The 19,024-nt window shown below is 55.2% G+C and overlaps 3 protein-coding genes across 9 annotated transcripts in view; 1 reads left to right on the forward strand and 2 right to left on the reverse strand.

Moving 5' to 3' along the window:
• The window catches only part of SMPD4 (sphingomyelin phosphodiesterase 4), a 29,620-nt gene extending 28,185 nt beyond the window's left edge, over positions 1-1,435 (reverse strand). Inside the window, 1 exon segment of one of the 4 annotated variants that reach the window (NM_001374161.1) lies at positions 1,304-1,368. In NM_001374161.1, coding sequence (NP_001361090.1) covers positions 1,304-1,321 — 18 coding nt within the window. In that variant the 5' untranslated portion in view covers positions 1,322-1,368. 4 annotated transcript variants of the gene reach the window in all.
• On the forward strand, positions 1,083-10,475 carry LOC100439961 (mitotic-spindle organizing protein 2B). Of its 4 annotated transcripts, XM_054549079.2 has the most exons (4): positions 1,920-2,260; positions 2,448-2,596; positions 3,577-3,756; positions 10,233-10,475. In XM_054549079.2, exons 1-4 carry the CDS (start codon positions 1,920-1,922, stop codon positions 10,388-10,390), a joined length of 828 nt encoding a protein of 275 aa, XP_054405054.2. In that variant the 3' UTR covers positions 10,391-10,475. The 4 variants fall into 4 exon arrangements, with proteins under 4 accessions (XP_054405053.1, XP_054405054.2, XP_002832742.4 ...); XM_054549078.2 differs by lacking the exons at positions 1,920-2,260; positions 3,577-3,756 and adding an exon at positions 1,083-1,576; XM_002832696.6 differs by lacking the exon at positions 3,577-3,756.
• Positions 10,476-11,488: 1,013 nt separating this feature from the next.
• On the reverse strand, positions 11,489-18,394 carry LOC100439587 (tubulin alpha-3 chain). The gene is made up of 5 exons (XM_024243883.3): positions 18,225-18,394; positions 16,033-16,255; positions 14,966-15,114; positions 13,674-14,354; positions 11,489-11,871 (listed from the first exon to the last, which is right to left on the reverse strand). Exons 1-5 carry the CDS (start codon positions 18,225-18,227, stop codon positions 11,575-11,577), a joined length of 1,353 nt encoding a protein of 450 aa, XP_024099651.2. The 5' UTR covers positions 18,228-18,394; the 3' UTR covers positions 11,489-11,574.
• Positions 18,395-19,024: the final 630 nt, after the last annotated feature.

A 19,024-nucleotide genomic window follows, 5' to 3' on the forward strand; every position in this document is an offset into this window, starting at 1 on the left:
CCCGGCCAGCTTTCTCTTTTTCTTTTTTTTTTTTTTTTTTTTTTGAGACGAAGTCTCGCTCTGCGCTCTGTCGCACAGGCTGGAGTGCACTGGCGCGATCTCAGCTCACTGCAACCTCCGCCTCCTAGGTGCAAGCAATTCTCTGCCTCAGCCTCCCAAGTGGCTGGGATCACAGGCGCCCGCTACCACGCCCGGCTAATTTTTGTATTTTTTACTAGAGACGAGGTTTCACCATCTTGGCCAGGCTGGTCTTGAACTCCTGACCTCGTGATCCACCCGCCTCGGCCTCCCAAAGTGCTGGGATTACAGGCGTGAGCCACCGCGCCCGGCCTCAATTCTTAACCTAGCTATCAATTGCAGTGTTAAAGAAAAACGCCTCAGTCCTAAGGCACTTGGTCAAGAAAACACTGCACTACTGCAAAATGATCAAAGCAGCATTAAACTGTGTACTGCTGGATAAGTGCGGAGCTCTAGAGATGATGAAGTGGACAGCATCTCTGCTCAGAAGCAGCTTTCATGGGCAGCGACTGAAAGAATGAGGCCCAGAGGAATTTCTAGGAACTTTCCAAGAGAGGAAATTCAAACCCGAGAATTCCCAAGAGGTGTCTCCCACACCCCTGTTCTCTGATCCTGCCATGGCCACCCTCCCCCGTCACAGGTCTCTGCGTGCCATGCACCTAGAGTCCACTTCATCGCGACTCTCCAACACCTATTTTCTCCAGGAGCTGCTTCGGACCCCGTTTTTTTTTTTGTTTTGTTTTGTTTTGTTTTGTTTTTTCTGACAGCGACAGCCATTGGGCAAGGCCAATCATTCCAAGCAAATTCTGTCATGCCAAGACCTCCCTTAGCAGCACGCGCCCACTGGTTCCCAACTCTCCTGGCAACTGGGCTTCAGGAGCCTCCGAAACCAAGGCTCCGAGAAGTCGAGCACACAGGGGAAGGGTCGAGCTGGGACCCACACCCGGCTCTTCCTCCCACACCGCCTGTTAAGCCCAAGGCTCAACTTCAACACAAAGCTCTCCTTCCCTCAATTCCTTCAACGAAGGTTAACCTTCAACGAACACCTACCGGACCGGAACTGAATGTACGAGCCGCGCGGGAAGGTGGCACAAAGGCATGGCCCAGAGGAGTGGCAAGAAGACTCAACCGGGGCCCTCCAGTCCCCAGCCTGCCCGGCCTGGGCAGAGCCGCCGGGCCGGCCGGAGTCCTGGGGCTCGCGGAGGAACGGAGATGGCCTCCGCAGGGGCTCGGGGAAGCCCCCAGGGCGCCGGACCGTCTCACGAGCGCGTCCCGCGCCACTCACCTGTGGGACCCATAGCATCGCCCGCCTCAGAGGTGGAAGCCGCCATTCCGCCACGGCGCCGAAACGTCGTCATCAAGCTGCGCGCAGAGCCACGCCCCGCGGCCAGGCGGGAAAAGCGCCTCTACCTCTTTGGGCCGTTACCTCAAAAGGCGCGTGCGCAAAGCGAAGGCCGGCCGGGCGGGGAGGGGAAGTGGCTAGGCAGGAGTGCGGGAGGAGGCGGGGGTGGTCCGCAGCTGAATGCGCCTGCGTTGTGGCGGCCTCTGGCGCCCCAAGGTAGGGATCACGCACTTTCTCCCCAGCAAGGAATGCGCGTGCGCGTAAGCAGGGTTGTTGATTAATGCTCCCCTTTCCCCCCTTCCCGCCCCGAAAAGCGACCCCTAGTGGTGCACTGGGACGGACCAGAAAATTGCACGCTTTCTTGAAAGAGGCATTTACTGAGCGCCCAATGTATGCCTGGCACTGGGCTAGGTGCTGCCACCTAAGCGAGCACGACCAATGCAGTCTATCAGGGTGGCCCAGATCGCCAAGCAGCGGGCCCCTGCAGTCCGCCATGCCACTCCCGGCGCCTAGAACGCCGCTCAGCACACCGTGAACGCCCAATAACTGTTGGGCTCCAATGACGCCGCGGAGGCGGTCTCGTCCCGCCGGGCCTACCGCGCCCGCCGCGCCCGCCGCTCCCGCTAGTGCAGCCCGGGAGGCCAGACGCTGGCGCTGCAGGGAGACGGCGATGGGCGCAGCCGTTAGGGGGCGCGGCGGGGCGGGGCGCACCTTTCCGCGGGCCGCGCGGATGGCGGCGCAGGGCGTAGGGCTTGGGCCGGGGTCGGCGGCGCCCCCGGGGCTGGAGGCGGCCCGGCAGAAGCTGGCGCTGCGGCGGAAGAAGGTGCTGAGCACCGAGGAGATGGAGCTATACGAGCTGGCGCAGGCGGCGGGCGGTGCTATCGACCCCGACGTGTTCAAGTGAGCGGAGCGGGCGGGGGCCGCATGCTCGCCAGACACCCCCGACCTCTGCTCTCCGGGTACGCCCGGCCCGCTGGTCGGGAGGACCCCCCGCCCCCCGCCCCCCGCCCCCGTCCTTGTCGGGTCTTCAGGGAGGTGGCCGCGCCGGGCGGAGAGGGCTCACCGGCCCCGCGTCTGTCCCCGCCAGGATCCTGGTGGACCTGCTGAAGCTGAACGTGGCCCCCCTCGCCGTCTTCCAGATGCTCAAGTCCATGTGTGCCGGGCAGAGGCTAGCGAGCGAGCCCCAGGACCCTGCGGCCGTGTCTCTCCCCACGTCGAGCGTGCCCGAGACCCGAGGTCAGAGCTAGACCCGCTGTCCCTGCCCCAGTGGCGGGGGTGGGGGGCGGGGAGGGGGCAGGCGCGGCACAGCGGCGGCGTGACCCTGAGTGGCCGGGCCTGTCTGTAGGTCTAGGCCCAGCACCTGCAGGGCCCATCCGTGGGCTCTGCTCCCGGGCTTCGCTGCCAGCCTTAGGAGGCACGTCCAGGTCAGGTGGACGCAGAGTGCGTGCCCCAGGGTGGTCCAGGCTGGGTAGGGCTCCTCCGCTTAGCTCCTCCCCACCTCTTCACTCAGGCCTTCGTCCTATAAAGTCGGGAATCAGGACGGTTTGGGGCTGGGCGCCGTGGCTCACACCTATGATCTTTGGGACCCCACGGCGGGAGGATCGTTTGAGACCATGAGTTTGAGACCAGTCTGGGTGACAGGGTGAGATCCCGTCTCTAAATGTGTTTTTCAAAAGACAGTCTCGATCTCTGTCCTGTGGTATACAGCATCCAGGGAAGTGCCCAGGGAGCAGGGCAGGCAGAGGTCTTCCTGCCTTTACCCCACCTGGGCCCAGTTCCTGCCTCTGATGATTGCAGGAAGAGAGTCAGACGCAGAACTTCCAGGTGCAGAGGCCTGCGGGGTCTGAAGGGCCTCCTCCCTCTCCAGTGTGGTGACTGGGCTGAGGAGATGCTGGGACCGAGAGTGTCATGGTGGAGCCTCCGTCCCTGCTCATCCTCTCCGCATGTTGCTTCTGCTCCCAATGGCTCTCTCTGAAATGCAGCACAACCTCCCAGGCCAATGGAAGAAGGCCCAGAGCTGGCTCCCTGCCTGGAAGCACGAGGAGACCCGCACAGGCATCCGGAGAAGGCGTGGAGAGCAGGCTGCCTTCGTGGGGGGAGTGCCAGGGCCTGGGCACCCACGCCCCCTGACCCAAGAGGGCCCGGACACCTGTGTGCTGGCCTCTTCACTGACCCTCGCTCTGTCTGCTCTCTTTGTGTCTCTCTCTGACCTCCAGAGGCATCCTTTCTCTCTGCCAGAAACAGTAGCCCCCCTGCAAGGCCCTCCTTTTCCTCCAGCCCGCAGCCTGCGGCGTCTCCGGTTCTGCTCCACAGCCCGGCTGCCACACACTCGCCTCTCTCTCCAGGCCCCCCGGGTTCCCTCCGCCTCTCTTGCTGCCTGTTCTCTCCTTTTGCAGGTTGCGTTTATTGGCTTATCTCTGGGGGTTGGTGCTCTCCCTTGTTTCCATGGAAACTGCCTGGCCCCAGGAAGCCCAAGCAGCTTTGAGCTGCAAGGGCAGGACCATGTAGGCCACCGCTGCCCTGTCGCTTAGCAACAGGGCACGATTTCTGACTCGGTTTATTAGAGACATGGTGTGGCAGTCTCTAGACCCCATAGGCGGGCTGGCATCTGGGGACAGGACCAGCACCCCCACACCCCAGAGGCGAACTGTGGTGAGTGTAAAGAGCCCCACCCCAGGGGAAGACAGCCGGCCGGGGTGCGGTGTGCTCTGTTGGAGAGCACAGCCCCAGGCGTGACAAACACCTCGGCCTCTTAGAAGTTGTCCCCTATCTGGACAGGAAGTCTGGAGGCTGAAACAGAGACTCCCACCTTCCCAGAGTCTCCTGGGCAGTGCCACACAGATGCCATCTGCTGGTCCCATGGCCACACTCCAGCACTCAGCCCCCTTGCCCGCCTCACTCCTGAGTTGGGACACTTTCCAGGTGTCACCAGGTGTGATCAGGGGCCTGTGAGAGCCCAGGGGTGTTTGGTTGCACCTCCTGCATGAGCCTCCAGACAGCACCCACCTCACTGCCACCCAGAACTCAGGCCCAAGAGAGGGTGGAGAGGGGCTGAGGGACAGGCCTGAAGTGGGGGTGTATGCACTGCAGGCTGAGATGAGCAATTGAGGGGCAAGTGTCCAGCAGGAAGTAGAAGCTGGGAACAGAGTCCTTGTCATTCCAGGGGATGTTGCTGCTCACTCAGCACTCACTCAGGGCTCTGGGTGCCAGGCCCAGCTCTCAGGGCAGAGGGCGTGGCAGGGAAATGAGATGATCACACTCAGTCCAGTGAGAGGCAGTGAGGAAAACCACCAGCGAGACCAGTGTGGTGGCTCACACCTGTAATCCCAGCACTTTGGGAAGTCAAGGCAGGTGGATCCCTTGAGCTCAGGAGTTCAAGACCAGCCTGGGCAACATAGCAAGACCCCATCTCTACAAAAAATACAAAAACTAGCCAGGCAGGGCTGGGCGCAGTGGCTCACACCTGTAATCCCAGCACTTTGGGAGGCCGAGGCGGGCAGGTCTCGAGGTCAGGAGATCGAGACCATCCTGGCTAACACGGTGAAACCCTGTCTCTACTAAAAATACAAAAAAAAAATTAGCCGGGCATGGTGGCAGGTGCCTGTAGTCCCAGCCACTTGGGAGGCTGAGGCAGGAGAATGGCGTGAACCTGGGAGGTGGAGCTTACAATGAGCTGAGATCGCGCCACTGCACTCCAGCCTGGGGGACAGAGCGAGACTCTGTCTCAAAAAAAAAAACTAGCCAGGCGGGCGTGGTGGTGGCGCCCATCTGTAGTCCCAGCTACTTGGGAGGCTGAGGTGGGAGGATCGCCTGAGCCTGAGGGGGATGTTGCAGTGAGCCGAGAGCTTGTGACTGGACTCCAGCCTGGGCAACAGAGCAAGATCCTGTCTCAAAAAAAAAAAAAAAAAGAAAAACACCGCTAGCAATGGAGATGGGAGGAGGCTTCAGAGCCCAGAGAACAGCAAGGGTTACACAGAGCGGAGTGGGAGGGGGTCGGCAGAGCCCCACAGGTGTGAGCTGGGGCAGTGGGAGGGGGTGGGAGAGGCAGAGTGCTGTCCAGGTGCTGGTAGGCCCGGGGCGGGAGGAGGCAGGTGGGGGGCACAGTCAAGATGTACGTGGGGGTTGTGGCACTGGAAATGCAGGCATAGAGGAGCTGGGAGGATTAGGGGGTGCCGTGTGAGCAAATGGGGGCTCCGAGAAAATTTACCCGAGGACAGGAGTGGCCTGGAGTGCTGGGCCTCTCAGGGTCATTTGTTCCTTGAGGGCTCTGTCCTGGAAGCATAGCCCAGGTCCTGTAGGCTGGGTGGCAGAAAGCCAGGACATGAGGGCACAGAGGCCCTGTGGGGATAGAGTGGAACCTGAGGAGGAGGTGGAGGGGAATGGGGCAGACGTGGGGCCACACCAGGAGTGTGCTGCTGAGTGAGAGGCAGAGGCCACAGATGGAATGCTGAGAGCTCTCAGGCCCACATGTTACAGCATCTGACCACACAGAGCTCCGGCTGCCCTGGTAATGGCAGAATCTGGGGTGGAGGACATAAGGGGGGTTGTCAGAGTGATCCGGCTGGGGGGCATGGAGGCCATAGATTTCCCACAGGACTTGGGTGTGGAGTTCTCCAGGCTGTGGGCCAGGCCTTTTCGAGCTTGCCTCTGTGAGCTGCAGCAGGCACCCTGGGTCCTCTGGATGCCTGTCCCCCAGCCATCCAGACGGCCTGTGGGGACAACTACCACCAGATTTACTCATACCAACAGGGAAGGGGAAACAGAAAACCCCAGAAGCACAGAGGGGTGATGCTTGTCTTGGTGAGAGTCTGGAGTCATTGAGGGAAAAATAAATTCAGTCAAGCATTCTATTTAAGTTTAGGGAAACTATATGTTTTAAAAGTTGTCCAGAGCATGCATGTAAGATGACGTTTGGAGTGTGGAAGCCGTGAGTCTTACCTGAGCTGTGCTGCCTGATACAGGAACCTCGAGCCACACATGGCTGGCGTGGTCATTGCACTGCATTTGTTATGCACAGCAGATGCCAAAGGACCGGTGCAAAAGGGAATGCAAAAAACCCACCACACCTTGGGAGGCCGAGGCTGCTGGATCTCTTGAGCTCAGCAGTTCAGGACTAGCCAGGGCAACACAGGGAGACCCAATCTCTACAAAACATACAAAAATTAGCAGGGCATGGTGGCACACATCTGTAGTTCCAGCTACTTGGGAGGCTGAGGTTGGAGGATTGCTTGAGCCTGGGAGGTTGAGGTTGCAGTGAGCTGTGACTGCACCACTGCACTCCAGCCTGGGTGAGAGAGTGAGACCCTGTCTCAAAAATAAACAAAAAACCCCAAAGTGAATGAGGCTGGGCATTGGTTCACACCTGTAATCCCAACACTTTGGGAGGCTGAGGCAGGAGCATCACTTGAAGCTCGGAGTTTGAGACCAGCCTGGGCAACATAGCAAAACCCTACCCATCTCTACAAACAAACAAGAAAAAGAACAAAGGTGAATGCAACATCTTATGAATAACTTATGTAGTGATTACATATTGAAATAATACGTTGGATATTTTAGATGAATTAAAGTATTTGAGCTAATTCTGCATTTTCTTTTACTTTTTATGTATTTATTTATTTATTTTTGAGACAGTCTTGCTCTGTCACCCAGGCTGGAGTGCAGTGGCACACTCATAGTTCGCTGCAGCCTCAACCTCGCAGGCTCAGGCAGTCCTCCCACCTCCTCTTGAGTAGCTGGGACTGCAGGTGCACACTACCACACCTGGCTAATTTTTTAATTTTTTGTAGAGATGGAGGTCTCACTATGTTGTCCCAGCTGGTCTCTAGCTCCTGGCCTCAAAGGATCCTCCCGCCTTGGCCTCCCAAAGCACTGGAATTACAGGCATGAGCCACTGACCCCTGCTGAGCCAGGCTGTTTTTAACATTCAATGGTCATTGACTATCCTTGGCGCTTAGGAGGGCCCTCCAGGGACCAGGCGTAGGGGCATCAGTCACCCCGCCCTCACACCTCAACCTGCAGCCACACTTGGTTCAATCCCATTGTCTAGCCCGTCTGACTCTGTAGCTGCTCCCGAGGGAGCAGGGCAAAGCAAAGCTGGTCTTCCCACTGCAAGGCAATGCAGGCCATTCTATTCTGGGCCTTCTCATCCTTCATAAAGTGAGGAGGCCTGAACAGGGCTCCCCACTAACCCCAAGAGCACGCAATTCCTGAAGATTTCCAGGATTTTCTTAATATCAGTTATGGCTTAAAGTTATGTTGGTTTCACATTTCCAGGGTTTGTCAACTCTGTCAGATTTAAAGATAAGCATTATTAGCCAGGTGTGGCCCCACGCTTGTAGTCCCAGCTACATCGGAGGCTGAGGTAGGAAGATCCCTCGAGACCATGAGTTTGGGGCAGCAATGAACTGTGATTGCATCACTGCTCTAGCCCAGGAGACAAAGCAAGACTCAGTCTCTAAACCCCCCTCCCCCACCACTCTTAAAAAAAAAAAAAGCATTATTTGCTCTTTTCTGCTTCCCTCTCATCCTTGTTTCTAGAAGGGACTGGGTCATTACTGAGGAGAGGAGAGGAAGCTCAGATGGCGGCAAGCTGAAGGGAAGCCGGCTCTGAGTCAGGCCCAAGTCTGCGGTCTGCCATGCCGCGTGCTGTGGGGAGCTGAGAGCGCATGGGCACCTAAGCACCCAGATTAGGCCGCGGCTACAGAAGATCTGACTCTGTCTGGCCTGGCCTGCGGAGGGACTGTGGCCTCAGAGGAGGATGCTGGCCCAGTGTGGGAGCTGCTGCAGGGTGGCGGGGCCCGTCTGCTCATGGAAGACAGAATCCTGGCCCCTTGACCAGTCAGTGGGGACTAGAATAATGGCAGTTTGTACCACAAGAGATGTGTGGTGGCCATTGTCTGCTTTGTGCCTTTTTCACGAGTCACTGCTGGGCTGAGGTGGCCCACCTCACGTGTTCCTGACTGCGCTCCTTGGCTCAGGGCAACCCTGACTCCATCTTTGTTGAGTCAAGTGTGCCAAGCTGACAGAGTTCCAAGCATGACACTGCTGTAACCCTCACCACCACCAGGCAAGAATGAGCAAATATCTCATTCTCTGAGGAAGAACTCCCCGGAAACTCATAAGGAGGGCCATCCTATCGCTGCAGGGTATGGGGAGAATTTTGTGGTATTAGCATAGAAAGGGAACTGGAGGTACCTCTGGAAGAGCCAGGGTCCACGGCATCTCAGACACAGGAGTCTCTGCTTGTTCAAGGTGACAGATGGTGAAACAGAAATGACCTAATGGATCCCTAGACACCCGGTTGCATCTTTTCTCCAGGAATCCAGTTTCCCATTGCAGGGTATTTGACTACACTTGATAAGAGGCCAGGGAAGGACCAGGATTGAGGCTGGGTGTTCTATTGGCTGAACCCTTGTCTGGAGTCACCCTAAAAGTGGTGGCAGGGGAGTTCCCGCAAGGGACCGCCCCAAACCTTTCCAGGATGAGAGCCAGTTGGGATTCCAAAGGAAGAAACACTTAATGCCAGGGTGGTCAGTCCAAAGCATTTGTTAGGGAACTTACATACAGAGGGGGCTGCAGTGTGTCCTCAGGAGGGACAGCCAGGAAAGAGGTTGTGCCTAGGCACGCCGCACTGAGGGGGTGGGGTGTGGAGTTTCTATGAGGGTGCAAGGAATTGGGCTGGGGTGGGACCAGTTTCCACGTGCTTAGCAACATGTCACATCTTTCAGTGTTCCAGGCAACAACCTAAACGTGTATCAGTGTCTGGGAACATGCAAGCCCCAGCCAGGGTTTGAGCCTGCAGGGGGAACATGTAGCTGATTAGGTCAGAGTGGTCAAGGCACTCCCTCAGTCAGGACAAAGGAAACGCTGGGGGGACGAAATGGGGGACCCAACACTGAGTCAGGCAGGGGACACATGCCCTGTTTAGACACCATGGGCCAGACCCTGCCAGGCCAGAGCAGGGGAGAGCCCTGGCCAAGGCACTCCACATGGGGGGCTGTGATCCCACAGGCAAGCCTGCTACCCGGGCACATTTGTACCTTGGAGGGTCCTCTCAGTCTTGCTGATGCTGTCAACACCCTGAGCCCAGGGAAATCCATCCCATTAAAATAAAGCTCTGGCCCAAGTGTGGTTGCAGATTTTTCTTGGCTATCTTAAAGAGTAAAGTAAGCAAATTACAAATCAAAGAAACTCTGAACCAGTGATCTTCATCTGAGAGAGCCTCTGGTGGTCAGAAGGAAAGTCTCTTAGCATTCAGACCGTGGCAGGAACCCTATCATGGAATCCGGCAGCTAAACCCAAAAGCAAGAGGCTTGACCACTGCAGAACACTTGGGTAGGTAGAAAACAGTGAAAGAGCTTCCAAAATCAAAATCAGAAACCCAATTCCAGGACTTGGTGACTGCAGTACTTCCTGCCTGTCACCATCTGGGGCAGCTCAGATGTACAGTCCAGCGTGAACACACCTTGAGGATGAGGCAGCGCGTCCCTGCTGCTGCTGCTGCTAATGGCACCATCAGGGCAGACTAGGTTTGCTGACCAGGCTAGGTGTGGACCAGCCACACCTACCTTTCCCTAAGTGGGCCCGTGGCATGTGTCCTTTCAAAATGTTCCCTTGGCAGTGTGCTCCTTGCATGGCTTCGCTCCTAGGACACATCCTAAAGGGTCCCCTGCACACTGCCAAGGGCTTCTGGGGCGTGACCTGTCTTTAGTGGTTCTGAGTCTCAGGACTTGGGGCTGACGCAGGGCCTCTAGCTGAAGTGGCTTTGATGGAAATGTGTAGACACAAATGTTGCCCAAGAAGCACGAGTACAGCAGGTGCTGCAGTTACGGGGCGTGCCCGTTCCTAATCATTGTGCTTTGTGTCTCCTCAGGGAGAAACAAAGGCAGCGCTGCCCTCGGGGGAGCACTGGCCCTGGCGGAACGCAGCAGCCGCGAAGGATCCAGCCAGAGGATGCCACGCCAGCCCAGCGCTACCAGGCTGCCCAAGGGGGGCGGGCCTGGGAAGAGCCCTACGCGGGGCAGCACCTAGGATGGGGCAGACTTGTCACATCTTTGTCCCCAGCAAAGTCTACGTGTTATCTCCTTCAGTTGATAATAAACCTTTCTGAGATGCAGAGGGTCCAGGTCAGATGTTCTCTACCATTTTTTTTTTATATTAAGGCACACTTAGAATGAAGTTTCTGTGCCGGTCCTGGTTGTGCCACAGTGAACTAACCAGGTCCCTTCACCACGGGTCAACTTCCTGAACCTGATTTGGGTTCTGAGAAAAGGTATCTGGATTGCCAGGTCTTTTATAAATAGACATCAACAAGCTTCACTTGAGGTGAAATGTGGGAGGTTTTTTTTTTTGAAACGGAGTCTTGCTGTGTCACCCAAGCTGGAGTGCAGTGGTGTGATCTTGGCTCACTACAAGCTCCGCCTCCTGGGTTCACGCCATTCTCCTGCCTCAGCCTCCCAAGTAGCTGGGCCTACAGGTGCCCACCACCACGTCTGGCTAATTTTGTTGTATTTTTAGTAGAGACGGGGTTTCACCGTGTTAGCCAGGATGGTCTCTATCTCCCACCTCATGGGAGGTTTTCTACCAATACAGTTGAGAGTGCTGAGGGACAGGGTGGCTGTGTGTGCACACAGAGGGCAAACGCTGCCTTCCAGGTTACCGTGGGGCACTGGGGTCAGCATGGGTGTGTTGTGACCTTCTGTGGGTCACGAATGCTGTGCGGAACTCGGTTAATATTCTTTCCCCCTCTAAAATGTCCTGACCTTACGTATTTGACCCACAGCTTTAGAGACTTCATGGACAAGCCCCATCCACAGACCTCCAACACTTTTAGTCTCCCTTTTAGCCAGCATGACCCATCAATAAAGAAGCCCGAAAAATTGCAAATTCAGTTGAAAACCCTGACTCTGCTTTCCTAGAATTGAGGAAATCTATACATTGAATGCCTGGCTTTGAAGAAACACTGTTTTCCCCTGGTCAGGTTACTTCCGTGGCAGCTGCTTATGTACAGTCCTGCTGCACCCAACCCCAAGCCAGCAGGGCAGGCTGGCACCCCACCGCTGTCCACGCAGGCTCTGGGGTCCCACCGGCTCCTGTAGGCAGAGGTAAGCTGCACGACACACAGAGGTCTTGATTTTATACAGAACCTTTAATTGCAAACAACTTGAAAGCAGCCATCCTGGAGGTGGCAGGAGAGAACTCACCACACCCTCCCCTCAGTATTCTTCGCCTTCTTCAGCCTCAGCTTCCACTGAATCCACGCCCACCTCTTCATAATCCTTCTCTAGAGCTGCCAGGTCCTCGCGGGCCTCAGAGAACTCTCCCTCTTCCATGCCTTCACCCACGTACCAGTGCACAAAGGCCCGCTTGGCATACATGAGATCGAACTTATGGTCCAGGCGGGCCCAGGCCTCTGCGATGGCCGTGGTGTTGCTCAGCATGCACACGGCCCGCTGCACCTTCGCCAGGTCTCCCCCGGGGACCACTGTGGGGGGCTGGTAGTTAATGCCCACCTGCCGGAGAAGGGAAAGAAAGCAGTCTGTGAAGCTTATATCAAACCTAGAAATGGTAGCTACTTTTCCTCAAACAGAAGACACCCCGTAGGTGACAAGGAGAATGCTCAGTTCACCTCACAAACGTCACTAAGCCCTTCTCTGCGCCAGGCAGGGTGATAGTTCCAGACAAGGAATAGAGAAAGGAACCTTAGAGGTAGCTACCCTGGTGGGATCCCAAGCTACCTATAGGGCTGTGTCCTGGTACCTGTGACATGTGATAGGTGCCCAGGTGAAGACAGTCTTCCCCCTGAAAATGTATGCTGCTTGTCTTCTTTGTAGATTACAATTAAATTCTGTAGCTAAGCTTTTTCCACCCAGATAGATTCAGAGTACACAACTCTTCCCCATGCTATCACAAGGAACATCATACCCACTTCCGACCCACAAAACAAGCCACTGTGGATATGCAAAGATAGCAAATAATGGGTCAAGAGTCATATGAATGCTGCTACCACAGCAGCAGGAAGTGGTCGAAGTGGTCCATGTGCCTGCCTAAGTAGGGGGTGACATTCCAAGGTAGTAACCAAAGGGGAAGCATTCCAAGTTTCAGAACTCAGGAATAACATGACTTGAGGTCCTGGCAGCAGTGCACAGGGTCAACTAGAGCAGGGATCAGCAAACTTGTTCTATAAATGACAACATCAGGCAAGGTGTGGTGGCTCAAGCCTGTGACCCCAGCACTTTGGGAGACTGAGGCGGGCAGATCACGTGAGGCCAGGGGTTTGAGACCAGCCTGGCCAGCATGGCGAAACCCCATCTCTACTAGAAATACAAATATTAGCTGGGTGCAGTGGCTCATGCCTACACTTGGGATCCAATCCAGCACTCGGGAGGCTAAGGCGGATGGATCACCTGAAGCCAGGAGTTCAAGAACAGCCTGGCCAACAAGGCAAAATCCCATCTCTACTAAAAATACAAAAATTAGCCAGGCGTGGTGGCAGGTGCCTGTAATCCCAGCTACTTGGGAGGCTGAGGCAGAGAACTGCTTGAACCCAGGAGGTGGAGGTTGCAGTGAGTCAAGATCACGCCACTGCATTCCAACCTGGGTGACAGAGCAAAACTGTCTCAAAAAAAAAAAAAAAAAAATTACTCGGGCATGGTGGTGCATGTCTGTGGTCCCAGCTACTTGGGAGGCTGAGGTGAGAGAATTGCTGGAGCCTGGGAGGCAGAGGTTGCAGTGAGCCAAGATCACGCTACTACAGCCTGAGGGACAAAGCAAGACCCTGTTTCAAAAAATAAATAAATAAATAAAGCTCACCACAGATATATAGTGTGATGACTCACAAAGGGAGTTCAAAAGACATCACTGAGCTGGGTGCAGTGGCTCACAACTGTAATCCCAGCACTTTGGGAGGCTGAGGCAGGCAGATCACCTGAGGTCAGGAGTTCAAGACCAACCTGGCCAACATGGCGAAACCCCGTCTCTACTAAAAATACAAAAATTAGCCGGGCGTGGTGGCGGGTACCTGTAATCCCAGCTACTTGGGAGGGTGAGGCCGGAGAATTGCTTGAACTCGGGAGGCAGTGGTTGCAGTTAGCTGAGGTCGCACCACTGCACTCCAGCCTGGTCGACAGAGCAAGGCTGTCTCAAAAAAAAAAAAAATAACTGAATCAATTATCAACTCTGGTTCACTAATTGATGCCCACATGCCTAGCCCATGGAACAGGGATAGTCTCCCCAAAGGATGCGGGCCTTCAGGGCCAGTGTTATTTTGTGCGTCTGCTGCTTGCTGAAAGGCCTCCACATCACCCAGTCATACCTTAAATCCAGTCGGGCACCAATCCACAAACTGGATAGTGCGCTTGGTCTTGATGGTGGCAATGGCCGCGTTAACATCTTTGGGGACTACGTCTCCCCTGTACAACATGCAGCAGGCCATGTACTTGCCATGGCGAGGGTCACACTTGACCATCTGATTGGCTGGCTCGAAGCAGGCATTGGTGATCTCGGCCACAGACAGCTGCTCGTGGTAGGCCTTCTCGGCTGAGATGACTGGGGCGTAGGTGGCCAGGGGGAAGTGGATGCGGGGGTATGGCACTAGGTTGGTCTGGAATTCCGTCAAGTCCACATTCAGGGCCCCGTCGAATCGCAGGGAGGCTGTGATGGAGGACACGATCTGCCCAATCAGACGATTGAGGTTGGTGTACGTGGGACGTTCAATGTCCAGATTGCGCCGACATATGTCATAGATGGCTTCGTTGTCGACCATGAAGGCACAGTCAGAATGTTCCAGGGTCGTGTGGGTGGTCAGGATGGAGTTGTAGGGCTCCACCACGGCTGTGGAGACCTGGGGGGCTGGGTAAATGGCAAACTCTAGCTTGGACTTCTTGCCGTAATCCACTGAGAGCCGCTCCATGAGCAGAGATGCGAACCCAGAGCCAGTGCCACCCCCAAAGCTGTGGAAGATGAGGAAGCCCTGCAGTCCTGTGCACAGATCCGCCTGAAAGAAACCAGACAAAGTGAGCCAATGCCCGTGGAAGCCACACCACCAACCTCCAACAAGCCAGGGCCACTTCTCTTTGCCTCTAAAGAGTTGATATGGATTCAAATCATCCATAATAAACACGCAGTACACTTTGAAGCAAAGATAAGCAAAGATCTATGGACAAATCGCCATTGCAGACTCAGTAGGACTCAAGATGCTGGTCTAAGTTTTTGTTTGTTTGTTTGAGACGGAATCTTGCTCTGTTGCCCAGGCTAGAGTGCAGTGGTGCAATCTCAGCACACTGCAACCTCCGCCTTCCGGGTTCAAGCAATTCTCCTGCCTCAGCCTCTCAAGTAGCTGGGAGTACAGGTGTGTGCCACCATACCCAGCTAATTTTTGTATTTTTAGTAGACATAGAGTTTCACCATGTAGGCCAGGCTGGTCTCAAACTCCTGACCTCAGGTAATCCACCTACTTTAGCCTCCCAAAGTGCTGGGATTACACGTGTGAGCCACCGTGCCCGGCCAAGATGCTGGTCTAAGTGTTGATAAAATGACCTCCCTTTCACATTCCAAGAACTACCCTCCCATGCAAGACAATGGCCACATGAAACCTTCTCTTCTTACCAGTTTGCGGATCCGGTCCAGGACTAGGTCAACAATCTCCTTGCCGATGGTGTAATGGCCCCTGGCGTAATTATTGGCTGCATCTTCCTTCCCGGTGATCAGCTGCTCCGGGTGGAAGAGCTGCCTGTAGGTCCCTGTGCGCACTTCATCTACAAAAGAGACAGTGTGTGCTGTGAATTTTTAAGGCCTGTACTCACCAAGATGGACACATTCCAGGACTGTGCACTTCTACAGAGTACATGCTGTTCAAAGTACATGACCTACATGTCATAGGTCAACAGTGGCAGTGTCTGGTAGAAAATGTCTCTGTGTGATAACCAAACTGCATATGCAATTTATGACTCTACGAAGTTAAACTCAGCTTGTGGTATAAATGTCAGCACGACCAGTTCCCAGTGAAAGGAAATAAGCTCTTGCACTCCTACGCAGGTACATAATTCTTTCCTACGTGTAGCTACATCAAAGGCTATAAGTTAAAAACTCTTACAACCTGGGCAGTCACCAGGTCAGTGTGACTTCTGCAGGGCAGTCCCATCAGGGCACCATGGATGACCTGGGTCCCACAGGCTTTCAGGTGATGCTGTCATCTCCTGGGGGGCCGCTGAAAGGTGCTGCCTCTTTGTAGCTCTCCTTGGAAACTAACTCAGGCTGCTAATCTGAAGGAAGCAAATGACTGTTCTGTACTTACCTTCTATGCCTAAGATGGAGGTCAAGACTCTCGTGCACCAGCATAAGAGAGTACACAGCATTCGGGAGGGAACCAATGCCACTGCACCCTGCAGGCAGGGCCACCTGGCCAGGGCTGAGGCAGCCACAAGGGAATCTCTTCACAGCCCATCTTACTGCTGGCAAAGCAGCTTTTCCCTGTAGGTCAGGTTTTCCTAAATGAGGAGTCGAGTCTCACAGACACTTTCATCACGAACCTTTCAGTTTCTCTCCTAACAATGCCATGGGCGTATGCCTGTCTATCCCATCCTTTCAGCAGGATTCAAAGGAGCCCACACAGGGCTTTACCAATGCTCTCCCACCCTCTCAGGAAAGCTGCCATCCAGTGCCCAGGTACCTACCGACCACAGTGGGCTCCAGGTCCACAAACACTGCTCTGGGCACGTGCTTGCCAGCTCCAGTCTCACTGAAGAACGTGTTGAAGGAGTCATCCCCGCCACCAATGGTTTTATCACTTGGCATTTGACCATCGGGCTGAATTCCATGTTCAAGGCAGTAGAGTTCCCAGCAGGCATTGCCGATCTGGACACCCGCCTGCCCCACGTGGATAGAGATACACTCGCGCTGTGAACCGGAACATAAATGTGAACCCATTCATTTCAAGGCAACTTGAAACTATATGGCATGCAAAATATTCTAATTTAATATTTATATAGTGCTTCAGTATCTGGCGCTTTCACAATTGATATTTCCTAGGAGGGTTAGGTGACTGATCCCTTTATCCCTGTGAAAACTAACTTGCTGTAAACCATACTAGCTACTAAGTTCTAGAGGTAGCCCTAGAACCTGTTTGCCACTACACAAAAATTAGGTTATTTTAAAACTTGGAAGCCATGTAATGTCAATAATCAACCCCACATTATAGCCAGTCGCAGTAATTCTTTGAAGAATATATAGCAGTTTTTGATTATGTCCTGATCAAAGGATAAGGTAGTTGGGTTGGGTAAGGAAATACAGAGTAGGTCCCAGGTCACCATGGTCCAAGCCCAGGTGCTCAGTGTGTGTCCTCTCTCTGCCCCCCAGATCTACCCCCTCCATCATTCACCACCTGCTCTGTGCTCTAGAAGGCTGACCCTTGAGAACAGCATCAGAGGCCTTCCTCGCCCTCTGGCTTCTTGCTGGTTTGGTCAATGGCAGGCATCAGTGGGATACTGGGGAGCTGGAGGAAAGCAGCGCCAGGGTACTCCCTCCTTGGCCCCTTCCTGCTCAACTGCTGTGGGTGACCTGAATCCCTCTCAAGGCCACACTTTTGGCAGGTTGCCCTCTTCATAAAACTACCCTCTCAATTTCTTGTAACCACTCCCTCTCTCTACCCCTTGAAGCCTACGGGTGTAATGGCTCCCAGACGTCATCAGTGCTGGGACACTGCACTGCCCTTTGGTGATTTCTTTAAACCCTGCCAAGCCGGGTGTGGTGGCTCATTCCTGTAATCCCAGCACTTTGGAAGGCTGAGGCGAGAGGATCGCTTGGGACCAGTTTGAGACCAGCCTGGGTAACACAGTGAGTCCCTGTCCCTATGAAAAATTTACAAATTAGCCAGGTGTGGTGGCACACACCTGTAGTACCAGCTACTCAGAAGGCTAGGCCGGGAGGACTGCTGGAAGCCAGGGGTTCAAGGCTGCAGGGAGCCGTGATCCTGCAACTGTGTTCCAGCCTGGGCAACAGAGCATTTGTTGAGTGCTGTTTCAAAAAAAAAAAGAAAAGAAAAAGAAAGGAAAAAAGGATAACTGACAAACCACAGCTATTCAGACTTGGGACTTGGGAATCTGTTATGTTAATGGGTTGCTTTTCTTGTTTGGTTTTTTGAGGCAGGGTATCTGTGGCCCAGGCTGGAGTGCAGTGGCGCCATCACGACTCACTGCAGCCTCAAAGTTCCAGGCTTGGCTGATCCTCCCACCTCAGCCTCCCGAGTAGCTGGAACCACAGACCTGCATCACCATGCCCGGGTAATTTTTGTATTTTTTTGTAGAGACTGTGTTTCGCCATGTTGGTCGGGCTGATCTTGAACTCCAGACATCAGGTGATCCGCCCGCCTCCACCACCCCAAGGGCTGGGATTCCAGGCGTGAGCCGCCGCGCCTGGCCTAACGGTTGCCTTTAGGTGGACGAGGCAATGTTGCAGCAGCGTCTGAGCCTTAATTCCTCATCCGACCAATGTCCACAGCCCCAACCCCGTCAGCGAAGGCTCCTGGGGCTCCTCAGTCGTTTCCAGTAGCACAAAGACGTGTGAAGCAGGAGCAGCGCCCTCCCGTCGTCGGGAGGCGACACCACTATTTGCTCTCTGGGGGACGGGACACCGTCAATGGTCCCCGTCCACTAAAGGCCGGCAGCTTCATCTAAAACAAAAGCCGCCGTCCCTGCCCTGGGACCCGCAGATCCAGGAGACGATCCCGTGTCCTCCTGTCTCGCACTAGACCCTGCGTCCTTCTCTGGCCTCCTCTCAGCGCCCAGGCCCGCAACAACGTCCCTCTGTCCACCCGAGGCCAACTTCGTCTGCCTGGGCATCTGCGGGGCGGGAGTGACCCGGGCCTTACCATGGCGAACTCCGCTGCTTCAGCCCAACGCTACTTCCTGACCTCAACCGGCTGCCACAGCTGCTGAGCGCCCAACTGCAACCTCCTGCCCGCGCGCGCTGCACAGGGATTGGCCTGCCGGTGCGAGGCTGCTATTGGCTCAGAGTTCCTCGGAGGCGGGCCGGGGGCCGGGTCCCAGTTCTGATTGGCCGTTGCTCAACACGTGTAGTGGGGACGCTCTCTGATTGGATGCAGGATTGGCGGGAAGGCAGCGGGGTCATCAAAGGCTGCGCGGTTGCTGAGGCATTTCCGGGGTGTCTTCTGACCAGGGTTGGGACTGCTACTGCGCTGCCTCTGTGGGTTGCGGAACATTGCCTTGCTCCCAGTGTGCCACTGCCCCCTCCCTGATTGCCCCAGGCCTGCTCCTCTCCCTGCCTAATTCAGATCTTTGCAAACAAGGCCGCCTCTGAGAGGCCTTCCCGCCATCTACCCAAGTCACAGCAGCACCGCAATTATCCCCCTCTTCCCTGTTCCCACCCAGCACCCGGGAAGTGGCAGGATTCAATCACTTTTGTGACCCAAAAGGAGAAAACGGGCCGGGCGCGATGGCTAACGCCTGCAATCCCAGCACTTTGGGAGGCCGAGGCGGGTGGATCACCTGAAGTCAAGAGTTCCCGAGAGCAGCCTGGCCAATATGGTGAAAACCCGTCTCCACTAAAAATACAAAAATTACCCGGGCTGGTGGTAGGCACTTGTAATCCCAGCTACACGGGAGGCTGAGGTAGGAGAATCGTTTGAACCTGGGAGGCAGTTGTTGCAGT

Source organism: Pongo abelii, chromosome 11, assembly GCF_028885655.2.
Source record: "Pongo abelii isolate AG06213 chromosome 11, NHGRI_mPonAbe1-v2.0_pri, whole genome shotgun sequence".
NCBI lineage: Eukaryota > Metazoa > Chordata > Mammalia > Primates > Hominidae > Pongo > Pongo abelii.

What these genes read in the sequence shown, in the direction of transcription:
- LOC100439961 (XM_054549079.2), top strand. Translation starts at nt 1,920, where the DNA reads ATGACGCCGCGGAGGCGGTCTCGTCCCGCCGGGCCTACCGCGCCCGCC. An exon ending in ATCGACCCCGACGTGTTCAA is followed by an intron (nt 2,261 to 2,447) that starts GTGAGCGGAGCG and finishes TGTCCCCGCCAG; the next exon opens with GATCCTGGTGGACCTGCTGA. An exon ending in CCTGTTCTCTCCTTTTGCAG is followed by an intron (nt 3,757 to 10,232) that starts GTTGCGTTTATT and finishes GTGTCTCCTCAG; the next exon opens with GGAGAAACAAAGGCAGCGCT.
- LOC100439587 (XM_024243883.3), bottom strand. An exon ending in CCTGGAGCCCACTGTGGTCG is followed by an intron (nt 15,115 to 16,032) that starts GTAGGTACCTGG and finishes TCTCTTTTGTAG; the next exon opens with ATGAAGTGCGCACAGGGACC. An exon ending in GGTGCCCGACTGGATTTAAG is followed by an intron (nt 11,872 to 13,673) that starts GTATGACTGGGT and finishes CTTCTCCGGCAG; the next exon opens with GTGGGCATTAACTACCAGCC.